Genomic DNA, 20,279 nt, shown 5'->3' with positions numbered 1-20,279 from the left:
GTTTAGCAAATATGAAAATTACAGTATCAAAAGTCCTTGTGCTTGTTAGTGGGCTAGTTGGCGTTATATTTTATTGGTTGGCTGTCATAAATGAATATTGGCATACTGAATCAAGTGATAACAACGTGTCTCAATGTAAGTAAATATTTAATCGTATTTGTCACCTAAGAAATTAAAGAGTTGATCGGTATATATGTAAGCCTCAAATCTATGTCCGGCCTCAAATCTATGTCCTTTCTGCATATAGATGTCCTTTTTAATATTGCGTCATAGACGTTCCAAATCTATGTCCTGTAGTGTCTCACATCTATGTCCTTTATTTACTCAAATCTATGGCCATGTTTGGCTCAAATCTATGTCCTTTCATTGACGTGAAACATAACAGAACGTCATCAAGTACAATAAAAAGTTAACAATTACAGGTGTAAGTACGACCTTTAACACGGAGCATTAACTCACACCGAACGAACATTGAACAAGTGGTTTATATAACAAAACCAAGGTTAACATTTTATCTATTAATACACATGGTTAAAAATTGCTTTATGGTTTGTTTTTTTAAACCGGAGGAAAATCTGTTATGAATGGTGGACTGATGGAATATTTTCAAAAACGTCAACTGGAGATTTATCTTTTTGAAATGTTTTCTGACAATTATCGGGATATCTTTACTTACTCCTACTATTGCGGAATATTTATAATTCTAAACTAATCCAGCCACAAACAAAGGGACTGCAGTGTTGACATCTGGTTTCTGGAGAGAAGAAATGTGCCAAAACATAAAGAATAATTCTTCTCGGGGAAATATTTTCTTTATCAAAGACATTATTACAAGTTTTACATTTAGCTAAGTAGATATCAGCTAACACCAAACAATTGATATATGTTCTATTGTGATTCACAAATTTTTCAATTAAAAATATAAAGAACGTTTTATTTTTTATCAATTTTGAATAATTTTTTGGTGCTAGTACTCAAGGAAAAACATAGATAAAGTGGTATAAATGTCAATGAAACAGCGATATGAACAAATTCATAACGAAGTACGTTGAAGTTGCAAACAAATATTCATTCTTGGCTGTCTTTTTTAGTAAAATAAATATGTGTACTTTTATTCTTAAAGACGGCATACAATAATAACCCACGCATGTAAAGATTTTAACCACACATATGGAAAAATGACTTGATAAAACAAAAAGCATATACATGTACGACCGTACTTGAAACAATATTATAAATACCAGCTAAATAATTTAGCCGGATTTTCTTAAACGCATACTATAATTCAGCTTTTCACATACATGGAGAACACACATCAATTTAATATTGAATTATGGGAAATTACTAAATGAAATAAAAAAAAACTATAATGCCGAACTTATTAGACTGGCATAAATTTGCGCATGGCGAAACAAATTGGAAAAAACATTACACAGATTTTACACCTTATCTTTGTAACGAACACAGATTTGCGAATGACGTCACGATTGAAAATCGGACACAGATTTGAGGCCGAATCTTTTTTACGGGCATAGATTAGCGATTGACGTCACGATGGGGCATAGATTAAGAAATGGACACAGATTTGAGGTCGTACATAGATCTGAGGTTTACATATATAATAATGATACCAATATTTATAATAATATTATTATTATTATTATCTTCATTATCCTCAGCATTTATTTACCCGAATTTAGTGGTGCTACATTGAAGGTTGAATTTAGGTTGATATTTCAAACAATTTTTACTTTTTTTTCATCGGATGAACAAACATGTGTGTACCTAATTATTTCTAATAAATAGTGATATGCCAATACCTGTTTCAATATTTCAAGCATACTTTTGAATAATCTTACCTTATTTTTATTTAATGTTTTTTAATATTTCATGACATGCTGTGTTATTATATATACCTGTATATATGCGTTTTTATTTTGGAAATAAATTGTACAGTCTCTCATGATTTTAAATGTTAATCTTTGTGGATTATTTGTTTTTTATGTTATATACCTTTGTCCAAATTATGTGTAATTTAAGCAGCAGAATCTATAATTTTGATTATTGAAAGCGGTTAATTCTAACTATAAATGCGATGCGATTAATTCTAATATGGGTCTAATAAATGAGGTGAATTTTTATGGATATTTAGACATGCCACAACTGACCATGTTCTTTTGATGATTATGCATTTTCTTGGCAGTTGCAACAAAAATTTGATAGACATTTAAAAGTAAATTCAGATGACTCGATTGTTGTTTGGATGTTTCCTGAGGCAACAGACACCAGATGGTAATTCAAAATCACAAGTTAAAGATAAACTAAAACCGTCATGGCTTAAAACGACAAAGACCGACAGACTTACAGACATACAACAGCACACAAAACACAATATTGACAACATAGAAACCCAAAATCTGAACAACACAATCCCACTAAAACTAGGTGTAATCCTAGATTCCCCAGAAGGGTAAAAGCACATCCTGCACCCTATGTGACACCCGTCCTGTAGTTCATGTACTAGTAAGTACAAATCCAGTTATCAGTTTAATTCGGTAGGTCACATGGAAATGAGATGGGATTGTACTTACAATTTGAACATATTTTTTGAAATGTTTTGTTATTTGATTTTGCCATGTGATTATGAACTTTCCGAATTGATTTGCCTCTAAGTTCATTATTTTCATCATTTACGAACTGATGATTTTAACTTCACAACTTAGAACTCTTTGTTCAAATCCTTCTGTGTGAGCAGGAAATCATGTAAGATAACATGAGTATAGAATATCATATCAACTGAGAGATTTATGCACCGCATATGCGGGAGCTGCTGGAATAAAGCTACATAGAAATTGAAAGTTATCTATTAGGCAGCTGAAGTTACATATTTTGTCTTCAAGTTTTGTATCACCCAACACTCATTATCAATTTCTAGATGAAAGTTAAGCTATGTGGCATTCTTAACTGATATGATGTATCCGTTATCTCAGCGTCCAATGACTATAATCGTTCCAAACGAACTGCATAAGAGTGAGTTAATGGTTTTCAATAACTATAATTAATTATGCATAAAAAATCATGTAAAACAAATTTATAATGTGACAATCACTCAATTCATTCTTTATTTATACATTATATATAAAATATGTGTAACATGAGGAAAATTCAAATTTCAAATCAAATACAATAAATGAGAGAATAGACAGGTAACTAATAACTGAAGTGTAAAAGATCTTAAAATTTGTAAGATACATGCGTCTTTCTAAATGAAGGTAGATAGTTTTTTGATAAATATAGCTAAATTATACAATTATTACTGACAGTGACACAATGACAGCATATCTTGCATTTTCATGATATCCATGATTCCAGATGGGTATCTTGTATACTATTTCGGTGTATATTTCTTCTGACACTGATCAGCTAAACATACAATGCACCTGGACCATTTTAAAGACATGTTAGAAGACCAAATCGTAATTCATTTTATAAACTTTCAGTTTGATTGACAAACTGCCAACAAGGAAGATTAGAAACATTGTTGTTTAAGTGGCTATATAAAGATATAAATTATTCTATATATTATTTGTATTCTTCTATTACATAAGAATCACGATAAGTAATACATGCCCAGGCGACGTGTACGGAAAGCCACAGCTACCGTATGATAAGAATAACCATATCATTACGGGTAAAGATATATCATGAGAAAAATGTTCTATAACTATTAAGACCCTTCGACAACGAAATTTGTTTTACATGCACACGTATAAAAATTGCGGTTTTTATCCAACGCAATCATAGGTTTGAACGTAGTTTTCAATTTAGACTCGTATATATGTTACAGTGAATTTGTATAATCAGGGATTAGTAAGTAAGTAAGTAAGTAAATTTTTTATTATATTGACATGTGTAATCACATTTCAGTAAAGTACAATATATTATATACACAAAAAAATACACCCGACCCATTGGGTCTATAATTCACTTTCAAAAATTAAACGTAATTCTTTATCACGGATTTCAAACAAAATAATGAAAATTAAAATTAAGCTAAATTCAAAATAATTAATTAATAGTGAAAAATAGTGAAAAATTGAAGTAACCTTTTTATAATCATCAATAAATTAAAGTTTTTGATAAATAATTAAACTTGTCCGAATACAACTTCGTCGTTTCCTAATTGCGTCCACCAGAAATTTAGCAGTTTTTCGTGGAAAGTTGATCAAGATATGATAAAGTTTTTCGTCATTGCTCATTTGCAAGTAGTTGACATCTGAAATAATGTCTTTGAAATGTTCATTTTTAAGTTCAGTATAAAGCGAACAGTCAAGAACAAAATTTGTTTTCGGTACAGAATTTACAGATGCGTTCCTCTCGTTGTTCACCAATGTACCTTCCAGTCTCTTTTCTTAGTGGTAAAATTACACAACGTAATTGTGCTACGCACGATCGTTGTGATTTGCTGAGATTCAGTTTAATGTATGATTCTTGTTCAACCATTGTTTTCAGTTTAATGTACGTTCTAAGCTTGGAAACTTTAATAATGTCCCTTTTCCACATAGATAGATAGAAGTCTTGTAATCGTAAGTCCAATTACGACATATCGACGATTTCCTTACGTTCAAAATGGCTGACGAAATCAAGCTTATTAATAAGAATGTCTTTAAAATCAAAGCACCAATTGTTTCGGCATCGCTCATTATCAAATTCGAAAGCAAGTTTTGTAATCCGCTGATCGTCGAACGATATAAGTCTATTCCAAAGACGGGCAATGTTAATGTAATGTCGGTAGTGACAAGGTAGCCATCCGATATCACCATTAATCGCCAGCAAGGGTGTAAAGCGATGTACTCCTAAGAAATAACGTATTGCTCTATTTTGAATATTCTCCAAAGCTTGGAACTTACGGCATCCCCAAATTCCTGATCCATAGTCTAATATAGGCAATACACAGGCATAAAACAGTTTTTCGTATGATTTAACTCCGAACTCTTTAAACTGGTGCATACTTGATATTATTTTCCCCAATGCTCGTCCTGATCCCTTTGATAATGCTTCAATATGCGTTGAGAAGTTTCCATTATAAGAAAACACGACTCCTAAATACTTGTATTCGTTAACATTTTCAAGTTTATTTCGACCAACGCTGAATTCAAAGTTTGTATGTTTAGCTCTAGATTTTCTAAAATGGACACATTTCGATTTACTTGTGTTTATCAAAACTCTCCATCGTTTGCACCAGTCCTGAAGTTTGTCTTACATTTGTTGTAAGTCCTTTTCATTTTTTGCCAAAAGCGCAATATCGTCAGCGTAAAGCAATATAGAGAGATTGCTGTCTTTTAATCCAATTCCAAGATTCATATTGTTTAACTCCATCACCAGGTCATTAACAAATATCGAAAACAATGTCGGCGATAATTTGTCCCCTTGTTTTACACCCGTTTCGCAACAGAACCAATTGGTAAGTTTACCGTTTAATTTCACACAGGATTCAAAACTCTGGTAAAAGTTTTTTTATAGAGTTGTATACCTTTCCATTAATGTTATATCGTAGTAGTTTGTACAGCATCATCTCCCTGTCAATGAAATCAAAGCATTTTTTCAGGTCGATAAAAGCAACGAATAAGTTCTCATTATTTCGGATAGCACTATTGAGGGTAAAAATATGGTCTTCACATGAACGATTCCGTCTAAAGCCGTTTTGTTCGTCCGCTAACAAGTCATTATCTTCTAAATAATTCGTGATTCTTCTATTAATAAGTGCACTGTAAAGTTTACTTATACAAGGCAACAAGCTTATTCCTCTGTAGTTCATAGGGTCTCTCGAATCAGTGTTACAATCTTTCAGAATTGGACAAATAATTGATTTCCTCCATATAAATGGTATAATACTTGTGTCGAATATGAACTGAAACAGATGATGTAGAGTTTCTATAATCAAAGGGAATTTCAATACAATGTAAGAATTTGGTCATATCCACATGCGGAACGGTTTCGTGAGTGCAATACAATATCTGTTATTTCCTCTATAGTTATGTTATTATTTATCAGATCATTTTGCGAGTATAATGGATCTTCCATGTTTTGTTCAAGTAACTGTTTGTGTATTATAGCCTGATCATAATGTTCTTTGTTGAATTCGTCACTTTTGCTTTCATTGTAAAGATTCTGGAAATCTAAACACCATTTCTTAAGGACATCGGATTCCGTTCTGACTGGATTTCCGTTTTCGTTGATTATTTCCATCGGTATTGTGATATCTTTTGTCGGACCTAGTTTTTTAATTTTCTCCCAGAACTCACTTGGATTTTTTGTTGACTTTGTTTCTATATCTACAGCTTTTAATCGTCTGTATTCGCGTTCTGTTTTTCTCAAAGTTTTGTCGAATTTATCCCTTGCTTGTATAAATTCTTGTCGAACAGCCGTTTTCTGTGTCGATTCCCTGTACACGCAAGAAAATCCTTTTCACGCATGCGCATCTCATTCCATAAGTTTTTAAGAGTGTCATTCCAGTAGGGTTTCGTATGCTTATAACGTCTGTTGGATTTATTAGAACTTGTTTTAGGAATTATTCTCATCCATCTCTGCGATAATTAAGTTGCTTAAATCGTCATATATTTTGTCAACGTTTTTCTTGAGTTTCTCTACTATGCTCAATTTGACCGATAAGATTCAGTAAAATTGTCGAATTAATTCGCTTGACATAAAATCTAACGGAATCCTGTCTAGTCTGTGTTTGGAGCGAGTATTTGATTGTCAACAATGTCTTGAGTTGTAAGCATTGCGTGATATCGAAGTAAAATTGTCGTTCAATGCAAATCGTCCATTCAAAACACAGAACTTTGCTTCATTTAAAAATTCAACGAATTCATGTCCATGCTGGTTGATACTTTTATCCAAAATAACTCGTTTCGGTACATTTTCTGTTAAGCATCATGTTTCTGATAAAGCACCAATTCTCGAGTTAAAGGTGAGCAAAAAAACTTTGTGCATCTCTTCCTCGAGATGAGTTTTCGGGTGGTAGATAACAAACAAAAATGATAAATTTGGTATCAGAAGAGAGGTTATGTAGAATCCCTGATTTTTCAGGGAATTTGCAGAATTACTAAAATCATTAGTAATTATATATAATCCCTGAAAATAAACAGTGATTTAACATAACCACTGAACATTTTAATAATTATTCTACAAATTCCCTAATATAATTTCAGGGATTATGAATAATTTAAGGATCCTTCGTTTGATAAAAAAAAATATAGACAAATTATCATTTCACTTTCATATTCCTTGCCTGTCATGTATTGTTTGTTTATTTCCAAAATCCAGCGTCACATGTATAGTCATGTCCTATTTGTAAATCTACAGAGCATGTTATTTGTGGTACGTGTAAAACAAATGGTGAAGATCATTATGGAATATCTATTTTCTTTTCTTTTTGTGTTTTGTCCAAATGAACAAGAAATTCAAACAGAGAACTATAAACTTACGCTTCAAAATGTATAGAAAAACTAAGGATTGACAATTACAATAAAATATCAGAGGAAGCTGGCATTTGGTGTAATATTCTCATAGCAATTCCACTCGATGAACATGTATACTACAAGTTTTTGAGAAATAAATACTGTTATCATTATCCGGATCATATTCCGTATCGCAAGACAAAATTGTTCAACCTTCAATAGTCATGAAAGGTACCAGTATTATAATTTAAAACGCCAGACGCGCGTTTCATAAGACTCATCAGTGATGCTCAGATCAAAATAGTTATGATGCCAAACAAGTACAAAGGTGAAGGGCATTCAGGACCCAAATTCAAAAAAGTTGTACCTAAACCGGCGAAGGTAATCTATTCCTGGGATAAGATAAAAAAAAATCGACAAATTCAAATTTTTGTAACAGAAAATTTAGAAAAATGACCATATAATTCATATTCATGTCAATACCGAAGTGCTGACTACTGGAATGGTGATACCCTCGTGGACGAACGTCCACAAGCATTGTCATCGAGTCTAAAAGACGATCTCACATACACATACCATTGTCACATACTCGGTGTAGTACATTTGGGAAATATACTAGAGTTTACCTCTTTGATATTGGACGATGCATCGTTCCTTACATATTTATCTGGAACTTACTAGCAATGTGTTGATGCATTTGCACAAATCTAATTAAAATATTAATCTCTGATTTCGTTAAACTACATATGAGATTTAATAACTACCCGTATATGGTTTCACTTCTGACGATTTCACACGTGAATTTTTAAACCAATCATAATTCTCCTTAACAAATCTTTGGTGTGCATTCGATACATAAATTTATGAGGTTATAATGTCTTGAGAATACCGAAAGATATAAACCGCAGGTGAAAGAGGACGGATTCATACTCGCTTCAAAAACAATAATGATTGGTAAGTATTTTGTAACTTTGTCATCGAATTAACATTACAAACAAATTTGTAAGGGTTCCGCGGAACCCAGTGTCTCGCCTACTTTTGCTGAAAATCGCAGGCTCAACAAAAATGAGGAAAAAAATCAATAAAAATATTCCTCTCCATACTTTCTTTGATTGTACGACGCTTCTGTCCAAATTTTGTAAAAATCCAGAATAGTTTATGAATCTAATAAATGTTTTAAAAACTTTAACTGCAGACGGTATGTAATGTTAACTGGAAGACAAACTTTTTTTTTTAAATTATAAAAAAGTCCATTTATAAGTAAAATACAGATACATGGGTACAAAATAATAACAAAATTTCCTTCTAGATACTAGCTTCTGATCATAAACTAAATTCTGTCTAATTTTGGTACAAATTAAAAATAGTATAAAAAAGTTCTTAATTTTTTTTACATTAAACCACAGGGTGAATGTGTTGTTTCCTGGCAGAAAATCTAAGTCCATTTAAAAGTAAAATACGGAAAAAATGGTAAAAAGGGATTATTTGTTTTACAAAATTTACTTCTGTATACTATCTTTTGATCATAAACAAGCTTCTGTCCAAGTTTGGTACAAACCCAGGATCGTTTAAGAAAGTTAATAAAATTTTAAAAACTTTAACCACAGAGTGAATGTAATTTTTCAGGCAGAAAAACTAAGTCCATGTATGAGTAAAATACGGAAAAAATGGAATTTTATTTTTACAAAATTTACTTCTGAATACTATCTTATGATCATAAACAAGCTTCTGTCCATGTTTGGTAGTAATCCAGTACAGTTTAAGAAAGTTATTAAAATTTCAAAAACTTTAACCACAGAGTGAATATTAAAAATTTGTTGACGCCGCCGACGACACCGAAGGTTCGACAATAACATTCGATTGGGATGTTGTTCTAAGTAGGTAGCTGAAACAGACATGAATGATTTTAATTTTTTCCGTAAACTCACCAGTTTTGATATGTACGTCATCATTTCGAACACCTTTTTCAAAGTCTTGAAAATAGCAGTCAACGCATGTAAAGTATACAGTTTTGTCGAAGATATACGTTAATTATGTTGCTTTTAATTTGTTCAAACAATAGCTGAGCCTAAAATCGTGAACAAAAAGTACACTAAATTGAAACATAAAAGAACATGCTATGTAGTGAACATTTTAATAGCCAGACTTTCTTCTGTCTTCCTCTTTGAAATATAATTTGCCTAAAATAAAATAAACTGGACACTACTTTCTGTCTCAAGATTGCTCAAATAAACAAACAAAAAAATTATTGCAAAACAAAAATAAAAAGCACTCTCTCAAGTAATCTGACCGAGGTTTAAATTCTCTGAGCATAGTATGCCGGCAAAAGTTGAGGTTTTTCTGTATCAAATATCCATTTCTTTAATACTCATGAGGTCTAGGATATATTGTTTGATGCATAGGATAGACAATATCCAAACTCTATTTATTAATATGATTCTGGTTGTAAATGTCTTCGTCTTTTTTGAGAACATAAAACACAAAATATCCCACTACAGCAATTCGTCAATTGTAGTAGCGGGAGATTGGAATGTTGTTTAAGACTATGACATGGACACATTACATTATAGAAGTGAAAACAACCCCCAGTCAAAAGCCAAGATTCATGAGGTAATGCATGAACTAGATCTATTAGATATATGGCGCCAACAGCACCCTTTTGATAAAAGGTACTCATGGCGGGGTCCAAATCACAAACAAAGTCGTTTGGACTACTTCATGATTATATCAGATATAGAAGCATTTGTAGTTTCATAAGATATAGGGATAAGTTATAGATCGGATCATTCTCCTGTATTGATTAATTTAAGGTTTTCTAGTCAGATAAGAGGGAAGGGTACATGGAAATTTAATAACAGTCTTTTAAGGGATACTGAATTTATTGAGAAAGTAAAAGGGGACATCAAAACTGTCATTGAAGAATATGAGTCTGATCCATCTATGGATATTGAGACAGAGGATAAACAGTTTAATATAAGCTATCAGCTTTTATTGGATATGATTAAGATGAAAGTCCGTGGGTCTGCAATCTCATTTTCGTCTTTCCAGAAAAAAGAAAGAAATAAAAAAGAAAAAGATTTACTATATAAGATATCATTATTAGATGAAAAACTTTTGGAGAATAACTTGCCATCAGTATACCAAGAAAGGGAAGGGATCGAACTAGAATTAAAAATATGAGGGGGAAAAATGTAAAAGGGATAGTTACAAGAGCTAAGGCAAGATGGCAAGTAGAGGGGGAAAAGGGAAGTAACTATTTTTGTAATTTGGAAAAAAAATATTACACAGAAAAAAATATTCCCAAACTTATTTTGGAGGACGAGATTGAGATAACAGATCCTAGTGCTATTAGAAATTAGCAAATACAGTTTTATAAAAAAATATATACTAGTTGTAGACCATCGTTACTTGAAACTCACAGGGACACATTTCTTCAACATGATAATCCTTTTATTACAAAACCGAATGAGGAAGAGGTGGGTTCCTGTGAGGGACTTTTAACAATGCAGGAATGTCTGTCTTCTCTTAAACTTATGAATAATTCCAAATCACCTGGTATAGATGGATTTACTGTTGAATTCTATAAATTCTTTTGAAATGATATTAAGATACCACTGGTAAGATGTTTAAATGAGGCTTTAGAATATGGAAAGTTCTCAATCACACAAAGGCAGGGACTCATTACTTGTATACCAAAGGAGGGTAAGTCAAAATTTTATTTAAAGAACTGGCAACCTATCACACTATTGTGTGTAGACTATAAGATAGCTACAGCAAGATTAGCAAATAGACTAAAAAAGGTCTTGGTAAATGTAATTAGTCACACACAAAAAGGATTTCTAAAAGGTAGGTATATAGTTGAATGTACTAGATTTGTTTATGATCTAATGGAAAAGATGGAAAAAGACGACATTCCTGGACTTGTACTTTTAGTCGATTTTGAAAAAGCTTTCGACCCGGTCGAATGGTCTTTTATACTAGAGGCATTGTAGTTTTATGGCTTTGACCAAACATTTATAAGTTGGATTAAGGCATGCTACTGTGATGCCTCTAGTGCAGTGTTAAACAACGAACATGTTCTTGGATTAATTTGCACTTTTCATAAGTGCAAATTGGAACCACACTTTTTTTTTGTCGTAGAATCATCAAATTAGGCAATAATGTACCTCTGGTGATAAATAACACAATACAAAAATAAATTTGGTATGGCTCGCCCGGTTCGGCAACTGGAGCGAAAACAGTGACAAAATCCTGTAGGATATTTTTTTCTCCCATAGGATTTTTAAAAATCCTACAGGATTTTGAGAAATCCTATAGGATAAAGTCATAATCCCGTAGGATATTTTAAATATCCTATGGGATATATAAATCCTATCGGATTTATTTAACCTATAGGAAAATTTATCTCCTATGGGATAAAATTAATATCCTATGGGATTTAAAATCCTGTAGGATTTCACAAAAAAGTGTTAAATCCGATAGGATTTTTTTTATCCTATAGGATTATCATGAAAGACTTTTTGTCAGAAACTAATGTCCCTTAGGATATTTTTTTCTCCTAAGGGATTTATTTTGTCCTGTGGGATGTTTTTCTCCCATAGGATATTTTTTTCTCCTACCGGATTTTTTTCTCTCCCTTAGGATAAATTTTGTCCTGTAGGATATTTTGTTTTCCCTTAGGATTAACTTTGTCCTATAGGATTATTATTTCTCCCATAGGATTAAATTTTGATATGTTTTGTCATCTAAGATGGATTCGTCAGTTTTGTTGGTATTTTACAAACGTAAAAATTGTTGCTACATAGATATTGATAACTACGTAGCTGCTACGATATTGAACTCAACCTTTGTATTTAGTCTAGCTTCTAAATAGATATTGATACCAGGGTTGGGTTCAATATCGTAGCGGCTACGTAGCTGCTATCAATATTTATGTTACAACTAGTCTATAGCTACACATTCAATAGTCAAAATCTACGTAGCACTTCGTAGCTGCTACGATATTGAACTCGACCCATCTACGTAGCCGCTACGATATTGAACACGACCTTGGGTTGTGTTCAATATCTTATCGGCTATATAGGGCTATGTAGATTTATGACTATTAAACGGGTGGCTAGCCTACCTGCTACATAGATATTAATAGCAGCTAAGCTAGATACTCGTTCAATAGTCATAAATACGTAGCTGCTACGATATTGGACGCAACCCTGAAAAGGGTCGTTATAGTTTCCATAATTATCGAAACGGATACATGGAAATTTTACTTTATAGGATTCTGCAAATCTTGCCTTCGTATATGGTTTTCATGATATTAATTATTAATGGGTCTGATTAATAAATGTTGTTTGTTTTACGTCCTGTGGCAAATATTTCATGTATGTTCAAAACGAGAACACATTAATTATACATACAATAGGTAGGCTTTTCATAGCAAATATAAAAGGTCGACTGAGAGAATGGACATGGAACTTGGAATGGTAATGCAAAATGAGGATATATTGAATAAAAAACAGAATTGCCTCAATTAATTGTGCAAGAGTACCAAATGCGCAGAAGTCTTCTGTGCATGAAATCTATGCTTAAATCGACCATCGTTTTTCACGTACAGTTTTCAATAATATCAATTGGTTAAATGCATTTTGATGGCTTTAATAAAAGGGAGAGTTCTTTTAGATTGGATTATTTATTGCACCTTAGTTTTTTTGGTATGATACTATATTTTTCTGACAGCTTCAGATTTCTCTTGGTTATGTTTTTGCACTTAGTGCGGGAAATCGTGGGTTCAAATCCCGGCCTGGTCAATCCAAATATGTCAACATTTAAAATTGCTGTTCCTCCGCTAAGCAAGTGGAATTAATAATTTAATTACACCTCTCCTCCATTACATGATATATCTGTAAAACAGACTGGTATGCTCGAGTGGCTATATGATGTCTTAATGCGGAGTGTTACCTTGTGAACTAGCGCGTTAAAAATCTTTCTCGATTCTATCAGTCTAGAACAGGGTTCATATTTAGTATAACATTTGGAACTTGAATTTGTCTCTGGGCAGGTATGGATATAAGGCATATTCAACGTTCATTATGTATCTACTAAATCGTTAATAAATAGAGAAGTATTTTCCTTGTACTGATTTTTATTTCATGTACTTGGTTTGATTAAAATATAAAATATATATGTAAATATCTAATTTCCTACCAAAAGATATTGGTTTTTGTTTTCAATTCTTACTCAAATTTAGATATAGAGTTGACACTGCAATGTTTTGTATCAGGTTTATTCCACTCATTTTGCATTTGCCTGTGTTCTATCCTTTTAAAAACCTTGCGGTGAGGCATGGTTTCTGACATCAGAAAAATAAATGAAGTATAGGCCACTGGACGTTAAGCAACCAAGTATTAAACCTCAACTTTCCGTAAAGTGTGTACAATTATTTGTATTTTTAAAATTAAAAAAAAAAGGATAAACATTTCCAAAAACTGAAAATATTTGAGAAGACGCTATTACCTTAGAAGTAAAAAAAATTACTTAACAAAAAAAATAACACGGCAGAAACAAAGAAACGAAAAAAAAACAAGAGAAAAATTTGAAATACCATATACATGTTAAAATCGATATATACAAGCGGATTATAAACGGGGCAGGGTTGAGCGAACATGAATTTCTACTAATTACAATAAAGGTGTCAATCAACTGATTGAAGCACGTGTCGAGAAAATATTTGATAACTTTCTAACTAAAAATGCGGTACGTCTAAACACTGCTAAGGACTCCTTAGTGCACTAAGGACTATACAATGCCACTAAGGACTAGAAGGACTACTGTTATACGTGTTATTTTTGCATATTCTGTTAAAGATTGATATTTAATGCATAAATTTCAAATTTTATAGAAAAATAATCATAAATAAAAAAGATATTCAACATTTTCTAGGCACTTGCCCATTTTTCTTTGATATACCGAAAACCAATGAACCGATTGACACGTGCCAAATAATATAACAACTGATTAAACAATCATATATTCTGTAATTTAAGAAATTGACAATTGTATCGAAAAGATTAATACTTGATTATCAAAATAAAATGTGTTGTTCTTATCTAAAAGTTAAAATGATTAAAAGGACAAATAATTTTGCTTTTGTTTCATTTATTTCCCGACATAGTTATTTGCCATAGGTTTTAATGTTGATGCGCGCCAACTAATAAGTAAGAGTGTGGTCAGCTTGGTAAAATGTTTATGTAAGAAACATGAAGACAAAATGAATATATATATTGATAACTTTTTTGTTTTTATTTTAATTCCGACAAAGATGCGTTACGAGTGGCCTCACTAAAACATGAGTAAATTCCGAAAAAAAACCCCTATAAATCATGATTTTTATTTGTCCACTTTCTATTACTGCTTTTTACGTACTAATTCAATTATTTATTACTTTAAGCACATTATGCTTATCAGTGCAATAAATACAAATACATTTCTATAACACAACATAACATAATACATCAGAGAAGCAAATAAATATCAAGTATTGACCAATAACAGTTTGGTCCTATGATTATGTGCATTAAACAAGAATTTAAACAAATTACGCAAATCTTTTACATTTTCAGTGCTGAGAAGTTGAACTAATTTGAACGACGATGGACGTCTATAATAACAAGGTTTAATAAACTGTCTCCTTAAGTCTCTATAGCTTTCACATTGTAAAACAAAATGGAATTCATCTTCAGTGATATTCAAATTACAAAGAGTACACTTTCTATCTAACCTATTTAATCCATGATAACGGCCTACTTCAACAAACAAATTATGAGATGACAATCTAAGGCGAGTTAAATACACTCTAAAATTCATGTTTAGTTAGATAATTCTGTAAACATACATTATTGACAATATATTTATATAAATAACACTTAGATGAAACGTTCAGTTGATCATCCAAAGTCTGTTTTGCTTGATCATATATCCTTGTTTTTACAAATAATAATAAATTTGTATCAATAATCAAATTGTCTTGGTTATACCAGATCTCATTTAAACCCAAGTTAAATAATAATTGTTGTAGTTGATAAATCCAACTGCTTCTAATATTACAGAAATTATACAGTTGTTCCCTGTAGCAGTTTTTAAGAATACAATTGCTTGTGGATAATAATTTGAACCAGTACTTCACTATGTTGTACATTCTAAGATATATCAAAGGATATCTACCCAATTCAAAATAAACCATAACATTTGTTGTACATTGTACTAGTACGAAAAACGATTGAATTGATAAAAAATCATGTGGCGTCCTTGTGATTTATCAAAACCACTAGTTTTCAACCAGTTTGATATCAGTTTACAAAGGCGGTACTTATTAATTTGAAATTGTTTGACATTTGTCTTTTTTTTTCTTCTAAAAGTAAAAGAAGTTTAAAATAATCATCTAACGAATTTTAGTCAGATTAGGTTTTATTTCTAGTATATGAAAGAGAAATGTTTTTCAAAATGTTCCACAGTGTTTAGTATATTATTTACGAATAATTTCCTGCATTTGTTAATTTAAAGTTAAAGATATAATGTTGAGAGTGCTTTGTAAAAATTACTCACTGTTGAAGGCCGTATGGGTAACTTAAAGTTATTAATTTCTGTGTCATTTTGTCTCTTGTGAATAGTTGTCTCATCACCAACCCTACCACATCATTTTTTATATTGGTTGCAAAAATTTATTATCGTATTGAACTCGTTTTTGTCCAGAAATATATTGCTCAAACGTGTTCTTCATATGATAATAAAATTTAAAAATGAACCATAGCATACGCACAAAAACATGATTTCTGTCTAAATCCGTCTGTTTTCTTGTAGCTTGCATTAAATAAGTTTGGTTACATGTAGTAAATATTTTTTATCAGATGGATGTTTTTTGTCCCCAAGTACATTGCTCAAACGTCTTCATATGTAAATTAAAAAAAGGATAAAATTTTGAAAAAGTACCATAGCAAACGCACAAGGGTGGTTGCATGTAGTAAAAAGTTTATTATCTTATTGATTACGTGTTGTCCAGTAATACATTGCTTAACGTCTCCATATAAGAAAATAAATTTTGAAAAGTGCACCACAAGAAACAAAATAATGTGTTTCGGCTCCATACCTGTTCGAACGCATGTCCGTCGTCGCCCGTATTCTGTCATTTATTAATATATGAACATCAAATTAAAAAACCTTCAATACACTTGAGAAAAAATACTTCTTCATTCTGAAAAAAACACATTAATAGTATTTCAACAACAATTCTTTTTTTTAACAATGTTGTCCATTAAACACAACAAATACTATGATTCCCGTGTAATCAGTTATGTAATATGACACGTGTCAAACGGTTCATTGACTTTCGGCACATCAAAGAAATACGGGCACGTGTCTAAATAATGTTGAATATCTTATTCATCTATGATTATTTTTCTACAAAAATTGAAATTTATGCATTAAATATCATTCTCTACCATAATATGAAGAGATATTGCATGTAACAGCACCCCATCTAGTCCTTAGTGCACTAAGGACTCCTTAGCAGTGTTTAGATCGACGCACCCTAAAAATGACATAATTATAAAATTTGATTTATGATTTTTTACAAAGTCTTCTTCTAGATGCCATATCCGTTGTGATAGTATCATTCCATCAGGTCCTTAGTGCACATTTTTGTTCTTAGTGAACTAAGGAGGTCCTTTGCATTATTTCTACGAATCACATGATTTACATGTATGCTGAGGGAAAAGTCGCACATGTTTTTATTAGTAGGACGAAAGTCACAAAAATGTAATCCAATTGTACACGTTGGGAAAAAGTCTGTGAGAAAGGTTTAAATATTTTTATTTAACATCTTCATATTTTTATCTGCGAAATCATAATTTCGCTAGCCGTTAAGACGGAACGATATTCCATACCGCAGATACCATTTAATGATAGACTTTGTAATTTTTTTAGTTCGAACTGTGTGGAAAACAAAATACATGTTTTAATGGTCTGTCCCGTTTATATACAGACTTCCGATATGAACTTTTTCAAACATCACGTGAACATATTAACTTTGACAGAATGAACACAGAGAAAAGACGCAGTGCTCATATGAACTGTAAATACATACAAAAGTTTTAAGCTCGTACAATAAATAGTTTTTTTATTAGAAGAAAAAAGTGTTCATGAAATTATGATTTACAAACAATATATCTTCAGTATTATTTTTGTCTTTCTTTGTGCATATTTGTTTCTTACATAAAGGTTACTGTGATGTGTTTCAAATAAAATCCCAAGTTTATATACCTTTATTTTCTTTTGCAAAGATAATTTTATTATAATATCTATCATCAGAATATTAGCATTTTAATAAAGATTTTATTCGTAAATTTTGTTACTTATATCAGAGACATATAATACATATGTATTATATGTCTCTGCTTATATTAAATGTGGATATTATTTTAATTTCATCAAAGATTTACTAAAAAAATCCTGGATTTCATTGATAAAGATGTGTGTTGTAACTAATTCATAATTGTATATATTTTAATTAATTTTATTGTAAATTTAGTGTCTCGTAATTTTATGAAGGCTGGCTATCGATCTTTGTTTTAACTGTAAGACCAATGTGCGACGGGCACAGGACGTTTGCGCTTTTTTACCTGTAAAACGATAGGACATTTGCGCTTCAAATACTATGGACATTTGCGCTTTTAATTTTGATTCACCTGTATTAAATTGACCGGACATTTGCGCTTTTTACCTAAAGTGGTCTACCTGTAATCTTAATGAGAAGTAATCATTAAAGTTAAAAAAAATAACTTATATTTGTCATTATAGTTAGTTCACATTTACACAGTCTTGAACATGGAGTTTAAAGTTATAGAGACTAGTAAATGAAAAAAATGTTTATGATTAGGTACATTAATGAACAGGCTCCCCAAACAAGAATTGAGAAGTAGAAACTCGATCATTTATTTAAGTACCAATCAGGACAGATAACAAGAGCAATATTTGTTCACTCATTGGGCTTCGAATATCAAGCTATAACTGACCTGTAATTGTGATGACAGTACATGCATGGTTTTATTTCATAAGAATGTGTACTTTTAGCTGTACATAAACTTTTAAACAAATATCAACAATATGACATGTTTGTGCTATGAAATGATTTTTAAACTTTTAACCATAAAGAATGACTTTAACTCTGCCCGGTCAAACCTGCCGGTCCCAAGCCCGGATAAAAGAAAAGGGAAGTCATAGATATATATATAAAAAAAGCGCAAATATCCTATGTGAAAAGCGCAAATGTCCATTTTTAAAAAGCGCAACTGTCCTATGTTTTGAAGCGCAAGTGTCCACAAAAAAAAGCGCAAATGTCCTATGAAAAAGCGCAAATGTCCCGTGCCGTGTGCGACACTATAATGAAATAATCATTATATTCATCTTTTATATTTAATCTCAATTACCAGATTAAAATTTCACACCTAATTGAACATTGAAGATGACCACTATGTGTATATACCAAGAAACTGCTAGGTGTGAAAATAAGATGAGTCAATTTTATGAGGACCTGTACGGGGGTCCTTAATTCTATAATTGATCAGTCTTTTTTCTGTGTTCTTTATATATAAGCACTTCGTCATTCTCTTTTCCTTATTTTTTCTCTATGTTTCTGTAGTCATTATTTATTTTCCTTTATTCGGCACTTTTAACCCATTATTCTCTATTCATCGACCCCATCCTGACCCTCTTTTTTAATGAACCGTTAGAAAAATACGTCTCGAATGTGGCAGCATACATCACAGTCCGCGACATTATAAACTAGTAAGGCACAACCTTTGATTAATAAACTAGAATAAATATACTAATAAATTGTAAAGATAATATATATTTTTTACAATTTCGTTCGTCCGTTTTTTATCGACAAATGGTTCAGGGGTTTTCCGCAGTTTTAAGTAACGTTATAATAAATTAATATATATATATATTATAGAATAGCTTAAAAGCAGATAGTATTATTACATATATTTATTTCGTGTCAAACCATTTCTTGGAACTTGTGAAGCTTTTTATGATAAATGGATTTTTTTTTTTCGATTGACCTATTGATATCAATAATTTGTTTTATAAAGTTATTAAACCAATTGAAATACCAAACACATGACGAAAAAACGGTCGCCAAAAACGTATTCATAGTCAAACTGTTTGTGCACACGTGCGTGATAAACGGTCCATGATTGATGATCATGAATTTCAATCGATTACACAGATTGTAATCAATATTGAACGTGGCACGTGTCGATAAAATATTAATTTTGTAATTCTTATTAATTATTAATATAAAATATTGAATTATTTATTTTGAAATAGTTTACTTCTATAATTCATTCCTTAGTATCATATCGTCTGGTCCCTTGTACTTGCATCACTTTTTATTAAAATTTTCATCAGAATCTTTCGACAATTTCGATCACACAGATGAAGCTTTAAAAAGTTGAAAAATATTTTCACGAGTCAAACAGTTGACGTGCTTTCTTTATCATGTTTAAGCATGCGAGAATGTATTCTTAAAAAAATCTAAGAGACATAGAAAACGTAATACTACTAGTTTACGAAAATCATTCAATTTTGCATAAAGATGATAACTCTAACTTAAAAAAAAAACGTTCAGAAATATGAAAAGGAAAAGATGGAATTCCTTCTTGAACAAAATACAAAACTAGTAAACGGTTAATGTATATGTACTACTGTAGACTTTGTTATGATGACCTTTAACTTTATAAATATATATTTTTTATTATTTCA

The 20,279-nt window shown here is 31.3% G+C and overlaps 1 protein-coding gene across 1 annotated transcript in view; it reads left to right on the top strand.

The window, feature by feature from the left end:
* Window positions 1–20,279, top strand: part of LOC134712747 (uncharacterized) — a 41,101-nt gene continuing 20,822 nt past the window's right edge. Inside the window, exon 1 of the mRNA XM_063574596.1 lies at window positions 1–135. Within this exon, the coding sequence (XP_063430666.1) occupies window positions 12–135 (124 nt within the window). The 5' untranslated portion in view covers window positions 1–11. The remainder of the gene's footprint in view (window positions 136–20,279) is intronic.

The sequence above is a fragment of the Mytilus trossulus genome, chromosome 3 (assembly GCF_036588685.1).
Source record: "Mytilus trossulus isolate FHL-02 chromosome 3, PNRI_Mtr1.1.1.hap1, whole genome shotgun sequence".
Classification (NCBI taxonomy): domain Eukaryota; kingdom Metazoa; phylum Mollusca; class Bivalvia; order Mytilida; family Mytilidae; genus Mytilus; species Mytilus trossulus.
The sequence above is the reverse complement of the archived record's forward strand: the minus strand, read 5'-3'. Positions and strand labels throughout refer to the sequence as shown.